Source organism: Myodes glareolus, chromosome 5, assembly GCF_982192425.1.
Source record: "Myodes glareolus chromosome 5, mMyoGla1.1, whole genome shotgun sequence".
Lineage (NCBI taxonomy): Eukaryota > Metazoa > Chordata > Mammalia > Rodentia > Cricetidae > Myodes > Myodes glareolus.
In genome coordinates this window covers 19,418,245-19,434,164 of record NC_142030.1, presented here as the reverse complement: position 1 = coordinate 19,434,164, position 15,920 = coordinate 19,418,245, and the positions used below count along the sequence as shown (strand labels likewise).

Sequence of the window (15,920 nt, the reverse complement as noted above, 5' to 3'; positions counted from 1 at the left end):
TCTCATTAATAGGTTAAAAAACCATTCATTTCTGCTCACTAATAAGTTAGTAGGTGTTGTTTAATTGCTGGTGGTTTTGAGACAGACTTTTCCTGTGTTGTCCAGGCTGACGTCAAATTGGTCTCAAACACCTTACCTCTCAATACCTGAAGTTATAGATTTGTGTCACTGTGCCTGGCTCACAGCTGCTGATGTTTTCCAAATACCTCTGATTTTGAAACTTTCACAATTTGATAATTTGTTCAAAAAGATCAATTTTTATACTGAGACTATCTTCTTATAGCAAGGTAGCTGATTTTCACTCAACACCTGGAAAATGGGCAGCTAATAAAAAAAAACAAACTGAAATCTTTTGTATTCTGAAGCTTCCCTCTGCCAGGATGAAAAACCTGACCCAGCAAGATCGATAGATGATGCTATCTATCGATAGCATCGATAGGAACAGTCAGTCATGGTAAACGTGCATAGTTGAGGCCCTGTCCCGTGAAGGTTGACTTCATTTTCAAACAAGGTCAAGATGGTAATTGATCATTTGTTCTGAGCAGGGCGCCAATTTGGTGCGTGGTTGCTCCGCAGAAAAGAAGTCAGTGCCTCTCTGGAAATCACTCCTCCTCAGTGAAAAGTGTGTTGAGTGTCCCTTATTTCCAGAGCACTGCCGTCTCTGACATTGGACAACCGGGGGCATTTTATCTCAGCTAGACTTTGAATTCAGCCGACGCAGAATCTGTTGTCACCTGACAGCCAGTTCTGAGCTACGGATCATGTTTACTTTGTTTGAATTTTAGATCTTTGGCTACTTCTCCTCAGAGGAAGATTCTCTTACTTCGCAGATAGATGAAGAAAATTTGGTTTTCCTTGTGTCCAGAAAACAGCGAATTGTGATTTCAGGTGACTTGTACATTTCCTTTCTAAGTTGGTGTGAATTTTACTATTTTTCTCACAGCTGAGCTTCGGGAACATGCTGTTTCCGAAGAATCACCTTTCATTTCAAGCACTCACTCAGTTCTTCAGAAGTAGCAGTTTGGGTTGAGTTTCCAGAGACACTATCTGCTGTTGAAACTGGAAGGTCACCCTCGCTCTGAAAGACGCTCACGAAGGTGAGGGTGGAAAGAAGGCAGCCTGTAAAGAGGCTCAGGTCTCCACATAAGTCTCTCTGATGGCATCCTGTTAGCACGTGTGCCAGGGTCACCAAATGGAATTGCGTGTCTTTGCAATATTCTTGAAGAGTTCCTCCCAACTTGCTATCCTTGAGTCTTCCGTAGACAGTTTCTTTGAAAGCAAGTTTGAGCCAGTCAGGGACATCTAAGAAGTTTTCAAGTTTCCAGATGTCGTTGTTGCTATTGTTTTAAAATTTGACCCTGGGACTTAGGCACTGCCATCCCTCTGCACCCTCGGCACTTTGGGTTTTCTTCCCTGTTTGTTTGCCCAGGGCGGGAGAGGGTCAGGAGGCAAGATAAAGCCTAGGGGCTCTTTCTATCTCTCAGCATTATATTCCACTTTCTGAGATGAAGGGAGCACTCGAGAATGAGTCCGGTGTTCCTTTAGCAAGTGCATCGCAATGGCAATGTGCAATGTGGGGATGCAGCTCAGTTGGAATGATATCTGTGGTGTGGGTCTGAATGCGGTGAAGAAAGGGACACACTTCCCCGGCCTCATCTGTTGTTTTCTCTTATGAGAACGCCTGCTAACTGGAGTATAGACTCTGCTCATGTTTGTTCTTCTTTAAGTGTTTACAATGATAAAAATTCCATCACCACAAACAGACCGTGGTGGTGCACACCTGTAATTGCAGCCCTCAGGACAAGAGGAAAGCCGTGAGTTCAGGGCCAACCTGGGCAACACGCCAAATGAAAATCCAAAGAAACAAAAGTTAACCCACCCTGAAAAGTATTATGCATACAGCATTGTCCTTTGGCCTGTGGGTGGGCAGGGTAGCATCAAAGTATCTCGTGTTGTTTTCCTGAATGCACAAAATGTTTTTAGAAGTCTTAAGATAGCATCAAAGCAGTTTGATTCTTTTCTAATGGAAAGCCTGAGATGGTGTTAGGACTTTAGTCTGTGCAGACCGCAATGATGACACTTCAAAGACCACTAAGACATGCAAAAAGCCTCAAAGGAGAATGATTGCACATGATGGTTAGAAAGCCCATTCTCTGTGAAATGTGCCCGTAAGTGGTGTGTGTGTGTGTGTGTGTGTGTTTGTGTGCACATGTGCACACATGCGTGTGCGTGCTCTTAGGGGTGTGGGTGGATGTCGGGATGTGGAGCTGTAAGTAGTTTGGAAGTTCATGCACCATATTCAGCCGAAATGTTCTATATTTATATTGGATCTCTAAGGATAATAGAAAATCAAGCAGTAGTTGCAGGGATTTTTATGGCCTTATTCCATGTTTTAAGTAACTCAGGGCTTCTTGTAAAATGCTGGCTGCCTTCTTTTTCTTTCTTTTTCTTGTTTTAGACCAATAACGAATGAATTTTAGGACCTCTGGAATCTGACATTAATCACGTGCTTTTGACAGGTAGTAGAAGACGAGATGTGATTAAATGCATTGTGAAGGTCCCACAGCTGGACTTATTGATAACAGCATCTCAGAAAGGATTGATCACCATCTTTAACAGTCAGGTAATTTGAAAGCTTTCCCCTCCCGTTTTCTCTTCCTGCATTTTATCTATGTATTATCCAAATGCTTCAGAAAACACAACAGCATTTCATTATTATTTAAAAAATGACTATAGGGATCCCTGAGCCCTGAGGAGATTGCTGAGGTTTGATAGCTGCATATGGTGTTGTTTCTCAAAAGTGTCGTAGTGAATCACATGCTGTCCATTGTGTAAAGGTCGATCTGGATAATTTCCCAGATAAAACCATGAGCACATGCCAGCTGAGTAATAGAAGCTGCTGGGAGGGTTGTGAACTTGCAGTAGAAGAAATGCCTCAGGTGGCCCTGGTTTTCTGTGATGTTGAATAAGGGACTTCATGGGCCTCTTGTCTTTACAGCAGGAAGAACAGACAATATGAAGATCAAATTCGATTATGAAGTAGAAACATGAGTATTCCAAAAGAATGCATGGCAATATTCCCATATTCTTCAATGTGAAAACAAGAGATGCATTCTTGCTCTTAAATACAGAGTAAAGATTCAAAGTTTATTTTTAACTGAAGACAATGATGAGTGTTTTTATACAAGAAAACTGTATTTGAAATAATCATCATTTTCCAATATCAATTTTAATCCTTCAGTAACACTCAACTTGGGGAGTTTTCCAGATGATCCCAGCTAGGGCAATGAGATTGTTAGGGAAGGGCCATCTGGGTACTGGGCTTTGTATGTGTAGACAGAGTCTGTGGCTTTGAGTGTGTGGACAGAGTCTGTAGCTTTGGGTGTGTAGAGAGCGACTGCTGTCCAGCCTTCTACAGACATAGCTGGGTGTGGTATTTAATGTCTCCAGACCCCAGATCTCATCCAGAACAATAGATTTTTCCTCCCCACATCATAGTGCTGCTTAAATGCACGGATACATCTACTGTGCTAGCCTCACTGTGAGCACCCAGCAGATTCTGGAGATTAATGTAATAATTTAAAAAAAGCTCTGCCAGGCAGTTGTGGCGCACACCTTTAATCCCAGCACTCGGGAGGCAGAGGCAGGTGGATCTCTGTGAGTTCAAGGCCAGCCTGGTCTACAAGAGCTAGTTACAGGACAGGCTCCCAAGCTACAGAGAAACCCTGTCTCGAAAAGAAAAACCAAAACCAAAAACAACAACAACAAAAATCTCAGATAACTGGCCTCTTTTTATACAAAACCCTTCTCCATCTTTTCCTTTCTCCCTAAGAACATTCATTCCCTCTTCAATATAGACATTTATTTCTTCAAAAATCAGGCTAAGTTGGGATCTATAAAAACACAGTGAGGAGGAAAGTAATTGGCATTGTAAAGTAGTCCTTGATTATGAGAAAGTGAGATTTGTTCCTCTGAGATGCTTCACAGACACCCAACAAAACAAGGAACACTACAGAGCAGTTTATAGTTGAGCACATGGAAACGCACAAACACGCAGAAAGTCACCTTGGCTTCTTATAGAACAATGTAACAAGCTCCTAAAACAGAAGGAAAGAAATAAAGGAGGAAAGAGAAGAAGAAAGGAAAGAAAGAGGTAACTGGAGAGGCAAGGGTGTGGCACTTGTCACAGAGGCATGATCACCTGAGACTGAATTTCAAGTACTCAGATAAAAATAGAATGCATGAACTGGGTGTTGGTGTCACACGCCTTTAATTTCAACATTTGGGAAGCAGAGGTGGGCAGATCTCTGTGAGTTTGAGACCAGCCTACTCTATAGAGTGAATGCCAGGACAGGCTCCAAAGCTACAAAGAGAAACACTGTCTTGAAAAACTAGATAGATAGATAGATAGATAGATAGATAGATAGATAGATAGATAGATAGATAGATAGATAGATAGAATTTAAAACTAGCTTACTCATGTATCTAACCACCATACTAGTTGGGGAATTAGAGACAAGTGGATCCTGGGCTTACTGGGCAGCCAGTATAACTGAATGTGGGGAGCTTCGGGGTTCAGAGAAAAGACCCAGTTTTAAAGAAGTAAGGTTTGATGGTGATAGAGTAGAACACCTATGTTTTCCTTTGTCCGTGGGTGCACACACATGTACAAGCATCCACACACACTTGTATACATTTGCATGTACCATACGTACACATTCTTGATCTCCCCCATCCATACACACACACACACACACACACACACACACACACACACACACACACACACACACACAGTGGGCTGGAGAGAAAAAACTGCCTTAAAATTAGGTTAAGATTTGATACACTCGAAACAAATACTATTTTTCATGTTACGTTCCTTAAGCACTGATGATTCATTATGGGAGGAAATCCTATGAATCCCTGTGGAGGCCACAGTGACCACTTTTTTAAAGCAGTCATTAATAACTCCAAATATCTTTTAATTGATAAACACATAATTTAGACTTTACCTGAGGAATAAAGAGTCATGTTAAGGATTTTCTTGGTGACAACAGAATGGAAATAGCATTAATAACAATTCCTGCAGAAGGTGATGAAGAAAGGAAGATAACATTAATCAAGTTGTTCCCATCGAAATTAAATATCGGACAAAAGCCACTGAAGAAAGAAGGGTTTCTTCTGACTCATGATTGAAGCATGGCCCATCGCCATGCTCGGGTCAAGGCAGCAGGAGCTTGAAGCAGCAGCTAACTGTCAGGTGTCAGAAGAGAACATTAAATGCTGCTGTGTGCAACTTGCTTTTGCAATCTTCTGTCGCCCAGGGAGTGGCTCCGCCCAGGGAGTGGCCCCGCCCAGGGAATGGTGCCGCCTATCCCGCCCAGGGAGTGATAGAGATCGGTCTTCATATATCAATTAGTCCATCAAGACAATCCCTCATAGACATTTTCAGAGGAGGCAAACCTTAGTCTAAATTATCCCTCTCAGTTTTCCCATCTCCTAGGAGATTCTTCAAGCTGAGGATGCTAACCGCCACAGAGAGTAAAAGAGGAAACCACAGCCCTTTAGCCTGTGGTTAAACGCCTTTCCATCCAGAAATAAAACCCTGAGTAGAAGGCATCTTGGCACTCTTCTGATGAAAGATGGTCTGTGGCTTCCAAGAAAGACAATCCCAGAACTCTCCTTGCCCTACTTTTTTTGTTCACATAACATATTCCTTCGGGAAAGCCATTTCCAAGCCATTTGAATGATGCCAAAGAATCTGCATCCCTGCAATACCTCAGCTGCTTGCCTTCATCCTGGCAGTAGTGCATCCAGGGTGTGAGACACTGCTACCTACTAGTTCTCTGCACAGGACATATATATGGCACATAACCCGGTGCCCAGGACACCATTCATAGATGCTTTTGTGGAGGGCCACTAGACAGAATGTTTCAAAGTTATCAAGTAACTTGAAGAGAAGTCTCTCAAATAAAATGTGCTGTATTTTTCTACATGGTCTATTTGTCCCTATTGCTCTATTTAGCACTCTTTGGGCCACTCTTGTCCTTGTTTTGCATTTCTAACTTTTCATAACAAATATTGTTCTGAATAGCTAAAAAATGAGGTATTTGCTTGTGAAAGGAAAATAATAATAATAATAATAATAATAATAATAATAGTAATATCAAGAGGACGCTGTGGTTAAGCACCAGTCATAGAAGTGAAAGTTTTGATTCCTGCAAACCAAGTTGTGTTACTTCACAGTTAGGTGACTCTGAGGATGAAGTGGGGAGGAAATTCTCTCAGCGGGTGAGATGTCAAGGGAGAAAAATCTAGGGATACTGTGTGTTGCCATAGCTTTCTTATTCTTACTGAAGTTCTAACTCGTTTTCATCTTTACTCACAGATGAGAGTTCAGACCAGCACCAATGTTACAGTAAGTACATGAAAAGATTTTGAAGTAAGTCAAAGTTAGGGTTATGGTGATGACTCTTTCACAGATTACTCAAAAACCTCAAAACATGCATGCTTGAATAGTCTTTGCATATGAAGGGTTTGCGAGAACGCTGTGTAAGTATGAAGACTTGAGTTGGAACCCCCAGGACCCATGGAAAGCTGGAACCATAGTGTGTATCTGTTCTCTCCTGTGCTTGCATGAGGATAAGATGGGAGGTGGAAACAGGAGAGATGCAGAACACTTCAGGTCAGCAAGGCTGCTTATGTAGCACCAAACAACAGACCCTGTCTCTCCAACAAGAAGGAAGAAAAGGATTGATACCTGAGGTTGTCCTGTGTCCTCCTCATGAGCATCCTAGCATATGCTTTACTGAACCCACACACAAACACACACCCTACACAAAAGTTTGTAAAACTTTTTAAAAAATGATACTTAAAGATAGTGAATTTTACGTTTACTGACTAGGATCAAAACGAAGCCTTGAACAATAGCAAAGACCCAAGTGTTACTTCCCGGAGTTCAGTTATCCACAGAGAATTGCTGGGAAACTAGTTGTTTCTTGGAATTTTAATTAAAAGCTTCTGAGTTTTAATTAAATATTGTTTTTTAAGAAAAATTGATGCCTCAAGCTATAAGAACAACATGGAAATAAGTTGAGAATGTTTTCAGCTTGAAAAATGCCATAAAAATTGGAGTGCAATTTTGTGATTTGTATTGCATGTCACTAGGATGTGCAGTTACGTGGCAGCAGACTGCATGTCACTAGGATGTGCAGTTACATGGCAGCAGATTGCATGTCACTAGGATGTGCAGTTACTTGGCAGCAGATGGAAAGTTGAGATGGTTGGCTTTGTGGTCCACTCGCACCCCTACCCTGACGATTTATGAGAGATGCAGGGATGCTGGAGGTTTTTTTTTTTTTTTTTCCCCTGTTTGCATGTATCCAGCATTCACTAAACTACCAAGAGACAACACACTACCTGGTCTAGAAGCCCCGGTTCTTGTTAAACTTCTCAGCCTCTGTTTCTGTAATGGAACAACCCCATTGGGTTCCTGGTGGTTTTATGGAAGATTCACGTGCACACACGTTTCCGACACTCCAGGCAACCCAGTCTGCTTTTTCCATTGGTGCTGTTAAAGATTCCAAACTTGAGCTGAGACCCAAGAGAGGCGATGAGCCTCAGTTTAAGACCAGATAGATGGCTGATCACTAAGGGCTTTTCTAGATGAAAGCATTAGCAGGCAGCAGGGCTGGAGAACTTGTTTAATCAGAGCCCTGCTTTTAGCTGCCCATGGAAATAGATGGCCCCGTGGACGTGAACGGTGAAAAGCTGACTGCTTGTCCAGCCATCCCGGTCTTCTAAGGAACAATTCCCACATTATATGAATCAGTCTCCAGCTACAGGTACTGAGAAACAAGGCAGAATGGAGGGACCCTATTCCTTTCCGTATGCCACTCCAAGGAGATGCACTGTAGGCTCTGCTACCACATGGGATTTCTAATGTCAGTAACTTTCTTCCAATACCTTGAGGTATTTCCCCATCCCCATCCCCTATGTCTCGAGTTACTGGAGACTGACCCTAGAGCCTGGTGCACACTAGGCAAGTGCTCTACTACTGCTACATCATTCTTAGCCCTACTGCCTCCAACTGTGTGCTTTTCTATCAGGATACCTCCTGGATCACGGGCTGTGATTACCTGGGCCAGCTAAAGCGAATCGTTGCCACTACAGAGAGGACCATTATCGTCTGGGATTATAAAGCTCAAGGGAGCAGCCAGGTACTGTGCAGAGAGGAGGGAAGGAAAACAAGAGACTGCGTGCTGAACCCCTGTAAGGATGTGAGTCCAGCCACTGGGTAATGAGTAACTGTTGGAACCGGAGAGAAGTTACTAAGGAACCACTTAAGATGGAGTTCAGCATCCGAACTGGGTCATGAAAGGGGAATGCAGGTTTCTTTTAGAGCTTCATTTGGTTCTCATTTTGGCTTCAGTTTTGAGAGGGAAAAGGTAGTTCTTTTAGTTTCTGCTGTTGCTGTTGGATTTTAGTTTCTTGTTATTTTTCTGAGATTGGGTGGTAGTCTCCCCACACCCCTCAATCTCAGCTCTTTATCTGTCCTCATGGCTTCACAGCAAATTTATTTGCTCTTTTATATCCTTCTACAAGTCCAAGCATTATCTTTTTAATTATGCTTGCTATAAAGGGCAAAGCCTTTTCCTCCAGCCCAGCATCCTTAGGAAGAGCATACTGTATAAAGTCTCATACTGTATAAAGACTCAGAAACTTTGTCTCGGAATGTTAACCCCAGGTCCTGGACGTGGTGTTGTTTTTTATTCAGGTTCTCCTGTTTGCACACTTGATTTTTAACTCCAGGAAGCCTGTTCTTTATCTCTAGTCCCTCATGATTCACTCCTTCCTGCCTGCACCCTAGGTGGGACAGCTGGGCACCAAGGCCGTCTTTGCCCCCTGCTGGCTTCCAGCTGTAACCTTCAACTCAGGAAGGCATTGCAGCTCTTTGTGCCGCACACAGTGGCTGAGCAGTGCTAGGGAGAACACAACCCTCAGGACACCGTCAGAGAAGAGAACCTGCAAGCTCAGCTGAGCCATCTGTGGTTCCTGCTGACCTCTGTCTCGGCCTTGCCAGCTTATCCTTGCTTTTCTCACAGTATTCAGGCCTTTACCTGTTCTCCTCAGGCTCCCTCCCTCCTTCCTGCTGGAGCTTTGCTTCCTCTTCTCACTTCCCTTCTCTTCCCTCTTTCCCTCTCCTTCCTTCCCTCCCTCCCTCTCTCCCTCTCTCCCTTCCTGAACACCCTTGTATCTGACACCTCCATCTCTTGGTGAGACAGGGCCCTGCAGTTTCTTCCCTCTCTGCCCTTTTAGACATTAATCTTCTAATCTGGAGCTCCTTCCCCTCTATTTCTTTGTTCTCTTTCCAGCAGTTTAAGTCCCAGATCAAAGGTCATCCCCCCCCACACCCCACTACCACCTCTGCCCTTGGAACATCAACAGTATTGGCCTAATATGGGCCCCATCTCACTCTCTGTCCTCCCTTCTTGCAGGGTAGCTTCCACAGGGTGGGAAGCTTTGTTGCGCTCATCCAGCCATGCCTGGAACAATGTTTGCGCTTAGTTGGTGCTCACTGCACATTAGTTGGTGACTCATGGAGCCTCTAAAAAAAAAAATCAACGCTCACTCATTCTAAAGAAAAGGAAAAAATAATAAAAATTTTTATCTACCATTTTTCTCTCTTAGGACAGTAAGTTCTCTAAAAAGCAACAGTAGCTGCCTGGCTTCGTGAACCCATTTAATAATACAGAATTGGCTTGCAAGTACTTGTTGGATAGTTATAGATAGTCGTGGATATTAGAATACTTTTCTCCTGATAATTCTGTATAAAATTCATGAGCATTACCAAGCATGGATGAAGCTTCAACCTGACTTCAACCTCCAGCATTCCATAAACCAGGCACAGTAGACAGTAACACACCTGGGGTCCCAGCACTTGGGAGGGAGAGGCGGTGTGTGTGTGTGTGTGTGTGTGTGTGTGTGTGTGTGTGTGTGTGTGTTAAGATTGCTCTAGAATATAGGGGGAGTTTGAGGCCAGCTCAATATTTCCAAACAAAGGAGAAGGCATTCACAGTTGCAATTTCTACGATCCCAAACTTACCCAGGCCGAGAGGAGCTCTCCTTCTTTTCTGGGTTGATAGCTTTAACTTCTATTTGATTAATTTTTGCCTAGATTTCCCAAGTTCCTGTATCACTTTGGATCTAAAATGAGAAACAGCACAGAAATAAACATGAATAATGAAGAAATTTTTTTTATTTTCATTCCCCAACCTGTGGGTGTGTGTGCACATGCATGCACATATGAGTGCATGTGCGTGTGTGTGTGCATGCATGCACATATGAGTGCATGTGTGTGTGTGTGTGTCTCTGTTTGTGTATCTGTGTCTCTGTGTGTGTCTGTGTCTGTATGTGTGTCTCTGTTTGTGTGTCTGTGTCTCTGTGTGTGTCTGTGTCTGTATGTGTGTCTCTGTTTGTGTGTCTGTGTCTCTGTGTGTGTCTGTGTCTGTATGTGTGTCTCTGTTTGTGTGTCTGTGTCTGTATGTGTGTCTCTGTTTGTCTGTCTGTATCTCTGTGCATGTCTGTGTCTGTGTGTCTCTGTCTGTGAGTCTGTAAGATACTGGGGTTGGACCTCGGCACCTCGTGCATGCTGAACAGGTGTTCTGCTACTTGCTACCGTGTGCAGCGGTTAGAGTGTATCTCATTCACAACATTACTGTGCTTTCAGGAGCACTATTTTGTCATCAAGCCCATGGACCACTGCCTGCTGTGTGTGTGCGTGGTGCCCCTCCCTGACCAGCTCTGCAGAGATGACATCCTCCTGGGAGATGACGGGGGGTTTGTGAACAGGTTCACTGTAAACAGCGATGACTTTGGATTAAAGCAGACAAAAACAAAGAAGAAATTACAGACCCAGGTCCTAGACTCTAAGAACTTTAAAAGGTAAGGACATCACGTGAATAGTCCTCCCTTTGCTCTAACAATTGTAGACATTGTTCAGTTCTGAAGGCATAGAGTAAAATGAGTTGCAAGATTCACAGTACTTTTGAGAATTAAAGCCGCCTAATCTAGGCTTGGAGGGTCATACTTATAGACCCAGTCTCTGGGAGGCAGAGGCAGAGGAAGCATGAGTTTGAGGCTAGCCTAGACTATATATGGAACTCCAGGTTAGCATGGGCTACATAGTAAGACTTTGTTTCAGTACATTTAAATATGAAAGAAGATGCACTTCTCATCTCAAGAAACTTCCCAAAAAATAAGGAAAGCATAATTATTAACTGAAATTCAAGTGTTGTTGCCTAATAAAATCATGAAGAAACAGCAAAACGTATATTGTTGTGTATTTATGACTACTTCCTGGCAACTGAATAAGAAACTTTCTATACATAAAAACAATAGATACAGTTTTTTTTTAAAAAAAAACCATTTGATAGAATTGACTATCTGCCAAATTAAGTTTCCAAGACTTCAAAAGAGTAAATTAAAAAACTGAAATATACTGCAATAAATATTTGCTGCAAATATGAGAGACAAGGAGTTAATATTCCTTAATTGAGTTCAGCATTCAATTAAAAACATTCTCCTGGGCTGAAGAGATGGCTCAATAGTTAGGAGCATGTATCTGCTCTTGCAGAGGACCGTGACCAAGGTGCCCATGCTGAACAGCTCACAAATGCCTGTAATTTCAGTTCCAGAGGACCTGATGCCTTTTGGCCTCACATGGCAGCTGCAACCACATGCACTTATACATAGACATATACACTTATTATTATTTTAGTACTTATTAATTTGTACTGTATGTACACACATGAATCATCTGTTCATGACCTTTCCTCAGTACAATTGTTGCTGCATTGAATTTAGATTAGCCATGTTGCTAGAACTCTAACTAACCAGTCAGGAAGACAGCTCCATTTCATGCCCCCTGTATCCAGGCTGTGTTTGTCTGTTTTATATCTGTCCCTGTGTGGTGTGCTGCCCTGTACACTATGGGCTCTTTATTTCAGTCATGATAGGCACAGATAATAGAACCTTTTCCCCACTCAGAGGTGGACCACTTGCCCGAAAGGTCCTTGGTCCATGGTCAGTTTCTCCATTCATTAGATAGGTATGTCAGAAACGAGAATGGGGCAGGGTGGGATGAATTATAAGTCGGGAAGGACAGTTAAATTTTGCAACCATTATAAAAGTTTTACTGAAGTCGACATCCTCAGAATTTGTTCATTTTGAGTCAGTAAGGATGTGGCCAGAAAACACTGATATATGGAACACTGTAAAAATCAGAGAACTCACCAATATCAAGAGTTCACAATTAAACAAAATCTAGGTGCTCCCTCCTGATACCTGCACAACACTGATACCTGGAGTCTCAAATGTGTCTGTTCAAATAGAAGCCACATGATGCCCATTATGCTAAACACATGCAGATGTTCAGATTTTTTTCGTTAAAGTAAGAAGATGGCCTATATTACACTGGGATCTTCCTAAATTGTTCTTTTTCCTCATTAGTTTCCTTTTTCTGTCATTGTGACAAAATATCTGAGAAATTAACTTAGGGAAGGCAGGGTGTATTCTGCCTCTGTGTTTAGAATGGGTACAGCCCATCATGAGGAGGCATGCATGGTGGATGTATTCTGCCTCTGGGTTTAGAAGGAGTACAGCCCATCATGAGAAGGCACGCATGTGGCAGGACCATAAGCTTGTCACACATCTTCTGTCAGAGTGACGGATGCTGATGTTCATGCTTTTATTCCTGGATTCCAGCCCATGGAATGGTGTCACCCACATTTCGAGTGGTTCCTCCTTCCTCAGCTAAACTGCTTTTCACATCGCATCTAGAGGTTTGTTTCCTAAGCGATTCTAAATCTAATCAAATTGAGTCACACCTTTGCTTCTGAAGTCATAGCTCAAGACTTCACAAGAGCCTTGCAAAGTTATTTTTTTACACTTTGACTATGCTAGACGAAGACCAGTTACACGGCTGAACATGGTGTGATGCACAAGGCTCCAGCACATCTGTAGGCTAAGCAGAGTTCACAGTTACAACCTGACCCAACACAAGCGAAATGCTAAACAGAAGAAAAGATGTGTCTAACATAACAATCCCCCCTTTTCATTCAGTGTCAAGAGGAAGTTGCATAATGACTGGGTTATGAAAATCAGATACATTCCAGCTCTCAATTGCTTTGGATCCTGCTCCCTAGATAGTGTTCATTCATTGGTTTTGGAATCCTTGAAGAGACTTGAGGACAATTTGTAAGTACAACCGTGTACCTACGTGAGCATTCTGGGACCCTCAGCATTCTTAAAAATGATAAGCCCACTACAACCTTATAATGTTCAGAGTAGTTCTCAGAAATATCAGAAGTTAGCTGTCCCCTTGGTGTGGCAAGGCTAATTAGACTTTTGGGTAAAACAGAAGTCCGTCCCATACATGTAAATATGATATCTCCTCTTCACAGGAGGCATACCCAACTGTTATTTAGTGGGGACTGGGGACAAAGCTCGGCTGGAGCACATGTCTAGCATTCGTGAGACCCTGGCTTCTATTCCCAGCACTACAAAGAATCATTTATTGGTCTAATGTATTGTAATAAGTCGATAGACCTGTATCTATATTTTAAGCATTATTTTATTGGTAAAAGTTTACACTTCAGAATCGTTTTAGCTAGCCAGTAAATTCTACTTATAATCTGTATGTAGCCAATCATATTTTATCTATCATAAGCACACCAACTGGTGTTCTCATAGAACTGTGAGTTTGAGTAATATCTGACTCATTTTTAATCTGGTTAAATATTTCCTAATAACTAGTTATAGCATTTGAATTTTTTAAGTCTTTACGATACTTATAATGGCAGACAAACTTCAAAAATATTCTAAGGGACAGAGACTTAGTAAAAATTCTGTTTATTGTATAATTCCATTTATACATTATTACACACCTCAAAGGACAGATTTATAGTGACAAAATGTAGCTTCACTGTTTGCCTAGGGTTAATGGCAGAAGCAGGAATCGCAAATGGGCACATGGGAAATTTCTAACGTGGACTAACTTGTCTTAGTCAGGCTTCTATTGCTGTGATAAAACATCATGACCAAAACCAAGGTGCAGTGGGGAGGCGTTATTGCATCTTAGAGCTTGCAGTCCATCATCCAGGGAAGTCGTGATAGGAACCTGGAGGCAGATAGTGATGCAGAGGCCATGGAGGAATACTGTTTACTGGTTTGTTCCACAGAGCTCGCTCAACCCGCTTTCTTATACACCCGCAGGACCACTTGCTGCATCAATAACTGGAATAAAAAAACCTCCCACAGACTGGGAATTAGGCAGACTCCCCAACAGGCAACCAGATAGAGAGGGACTATTACTAGGTGAACATATCATATAACTTTCACAGGTATATAATTTATGATACATCTATATAACAATATGTTGTTTCATATTGTTTTGAATAAGTTGTATGCTGGCTAGTTTCATGTAAACTTGACACAAGTTAGAATCATGTGGGAAGAGGAAACCTCAATTAAGAAAATGGGGTCCTGTGGGTTAGTCTGTGGGACACTCTGTTTCTTTCTCTTCTTCCTTCCTTCCTTCCTTCTTCCTTTCTTCTTTCCTTTCTTCCTTCGTTTTGTAGTTGAAAAAAGGCTTTTTAAAGGGTACCTAATAAAATATCTGCCTAATATTCAATCAAGTTAAATACTTCCTAATAACTTATAAGGAAGAGCAACACACGCTCACACTTTCCCAGAAATCATGCAAGCAAGAGCATAACACAAAAAATTTAGTACTGAGAAGAAAAAAGCAAAATCATCCAAGCAAAAAGAACCAGCTTGGGATTTTGTGCATGTTATTTTAAAATTACTCTTGACATATAAAGAACATCAGGGTCGTAGGGCATTCCTACAGTCCAGCACTTTTAACAGGAGCTCAAAGTGATGCTTGCCCACCAACCTCTTTCAGGTCAACCTGGGATACGTGAGACCCTATCTAAAGTAAATAAATTAATAAAAATAAAGAATTAAAACTGCCTCAGACAAACAAAAGGAATTTGTTGTGTGTCTGTCTGCTTGCCAGGAACACGAAAAGAAGCTCTTCAAAGCAAGAGAATGACTTGTGTGTGGAATTGGTGTATTCATAAGAAGAAAAGTATGAAGAAAAAAAAAGAAGGTTAAAAGAGACTTTATTTCCTTAATTTAAAGTGATCTAATCAATTGGCATCTATTACAATGTCAACAACGTCTCTGAGCATGTGTGTGTGTGTGTGTGTGTGTGTGTGTGTGTGTGTGTGTGTATACACACAAAAAGAAAGCAATAAACAAGGGATTAGAGAGAAAATTAGTATTGTTTGTTATTATAAATTACTTATACTACTGTGAATTTGTGTACTGTGTATGTCACAAACTCCAGGGAACCTTAGGAAGAAGAAGAGAAAGGATGGGACTAGAAGAAAATTGTTGATATCCAAAGAAACAAAACAATAGTCAGAAACCTTAATGATGAGAAAAGAGCCAGACGTAGAAGTGCAAGCATTCATAAATGTAGAAATTAAAGTAAGCAAAGATTGAGAGCATAAAAAGTGTAAATCCATAACATGTTCAGTGAAAGCAAACCAACAGAGAGGTAGAAAAAGAGTGGAAGACAAAAATAGGAATAAACTATAAGGGTAATGAGTAGAAAATAATAATTAACATAATAGATACAAATCTAACATTGACAGTCACTTCAAATGTCAATAGTCAATGCCACAGCTAGACGATGGAGGTTATCTGATGATTTAAAAACAAAACTCATATATATTGCTTATATGAAACACATTTTAATATATGTACTTAATATATATTAATAAATATAAATAAATAAAACCTCCATATAATACATGCACATAAAACATACATAAATATAAATAAATAAAACC

General features: G+C 41.5%; 1 protein-coding gene across 2 annotated transcripts in view; it reads left to right on the top strand.

The window, feature by feature from the left end:
* The window catches only part of Wdr64 (WD repeat domain 64), a 113,125-nt gene that overhangs the window by 18,142 nt on the left and 79,063 nt on the right, over nt 1–15,920 (top strand). For both annotated transcript variants that reach the window (XR_007232495.3, XM_048436415.3), the window contains exons 3-8: nt 786–888; nt 2,520–2,623; nt 6,389–6,418; nt 8,109–8,219; nt 10,730–10,944; nt 13,123–13,257. Coding sequence is in view for 1 of the 2 variants with exons in the window: in XM_048436415.3 (XP_048292372.3) it covers nt 786–888; nt 2,520–2,623; nt 6,389–6,418; nt 8,109–8,219; nt 10,730–10,944; nt 13,123–13,257 (698 nt within the window). In the remaining variant the exon portion in view is untranslated. The remainder of the gene's footprint in view (nt 1–785; nt 889–2,519; nt 2,624–6,388; nt 6,419–8,108; nt 8,220–10,729; nt 10,945–13,122; nt 13,258–15,920) is intronic.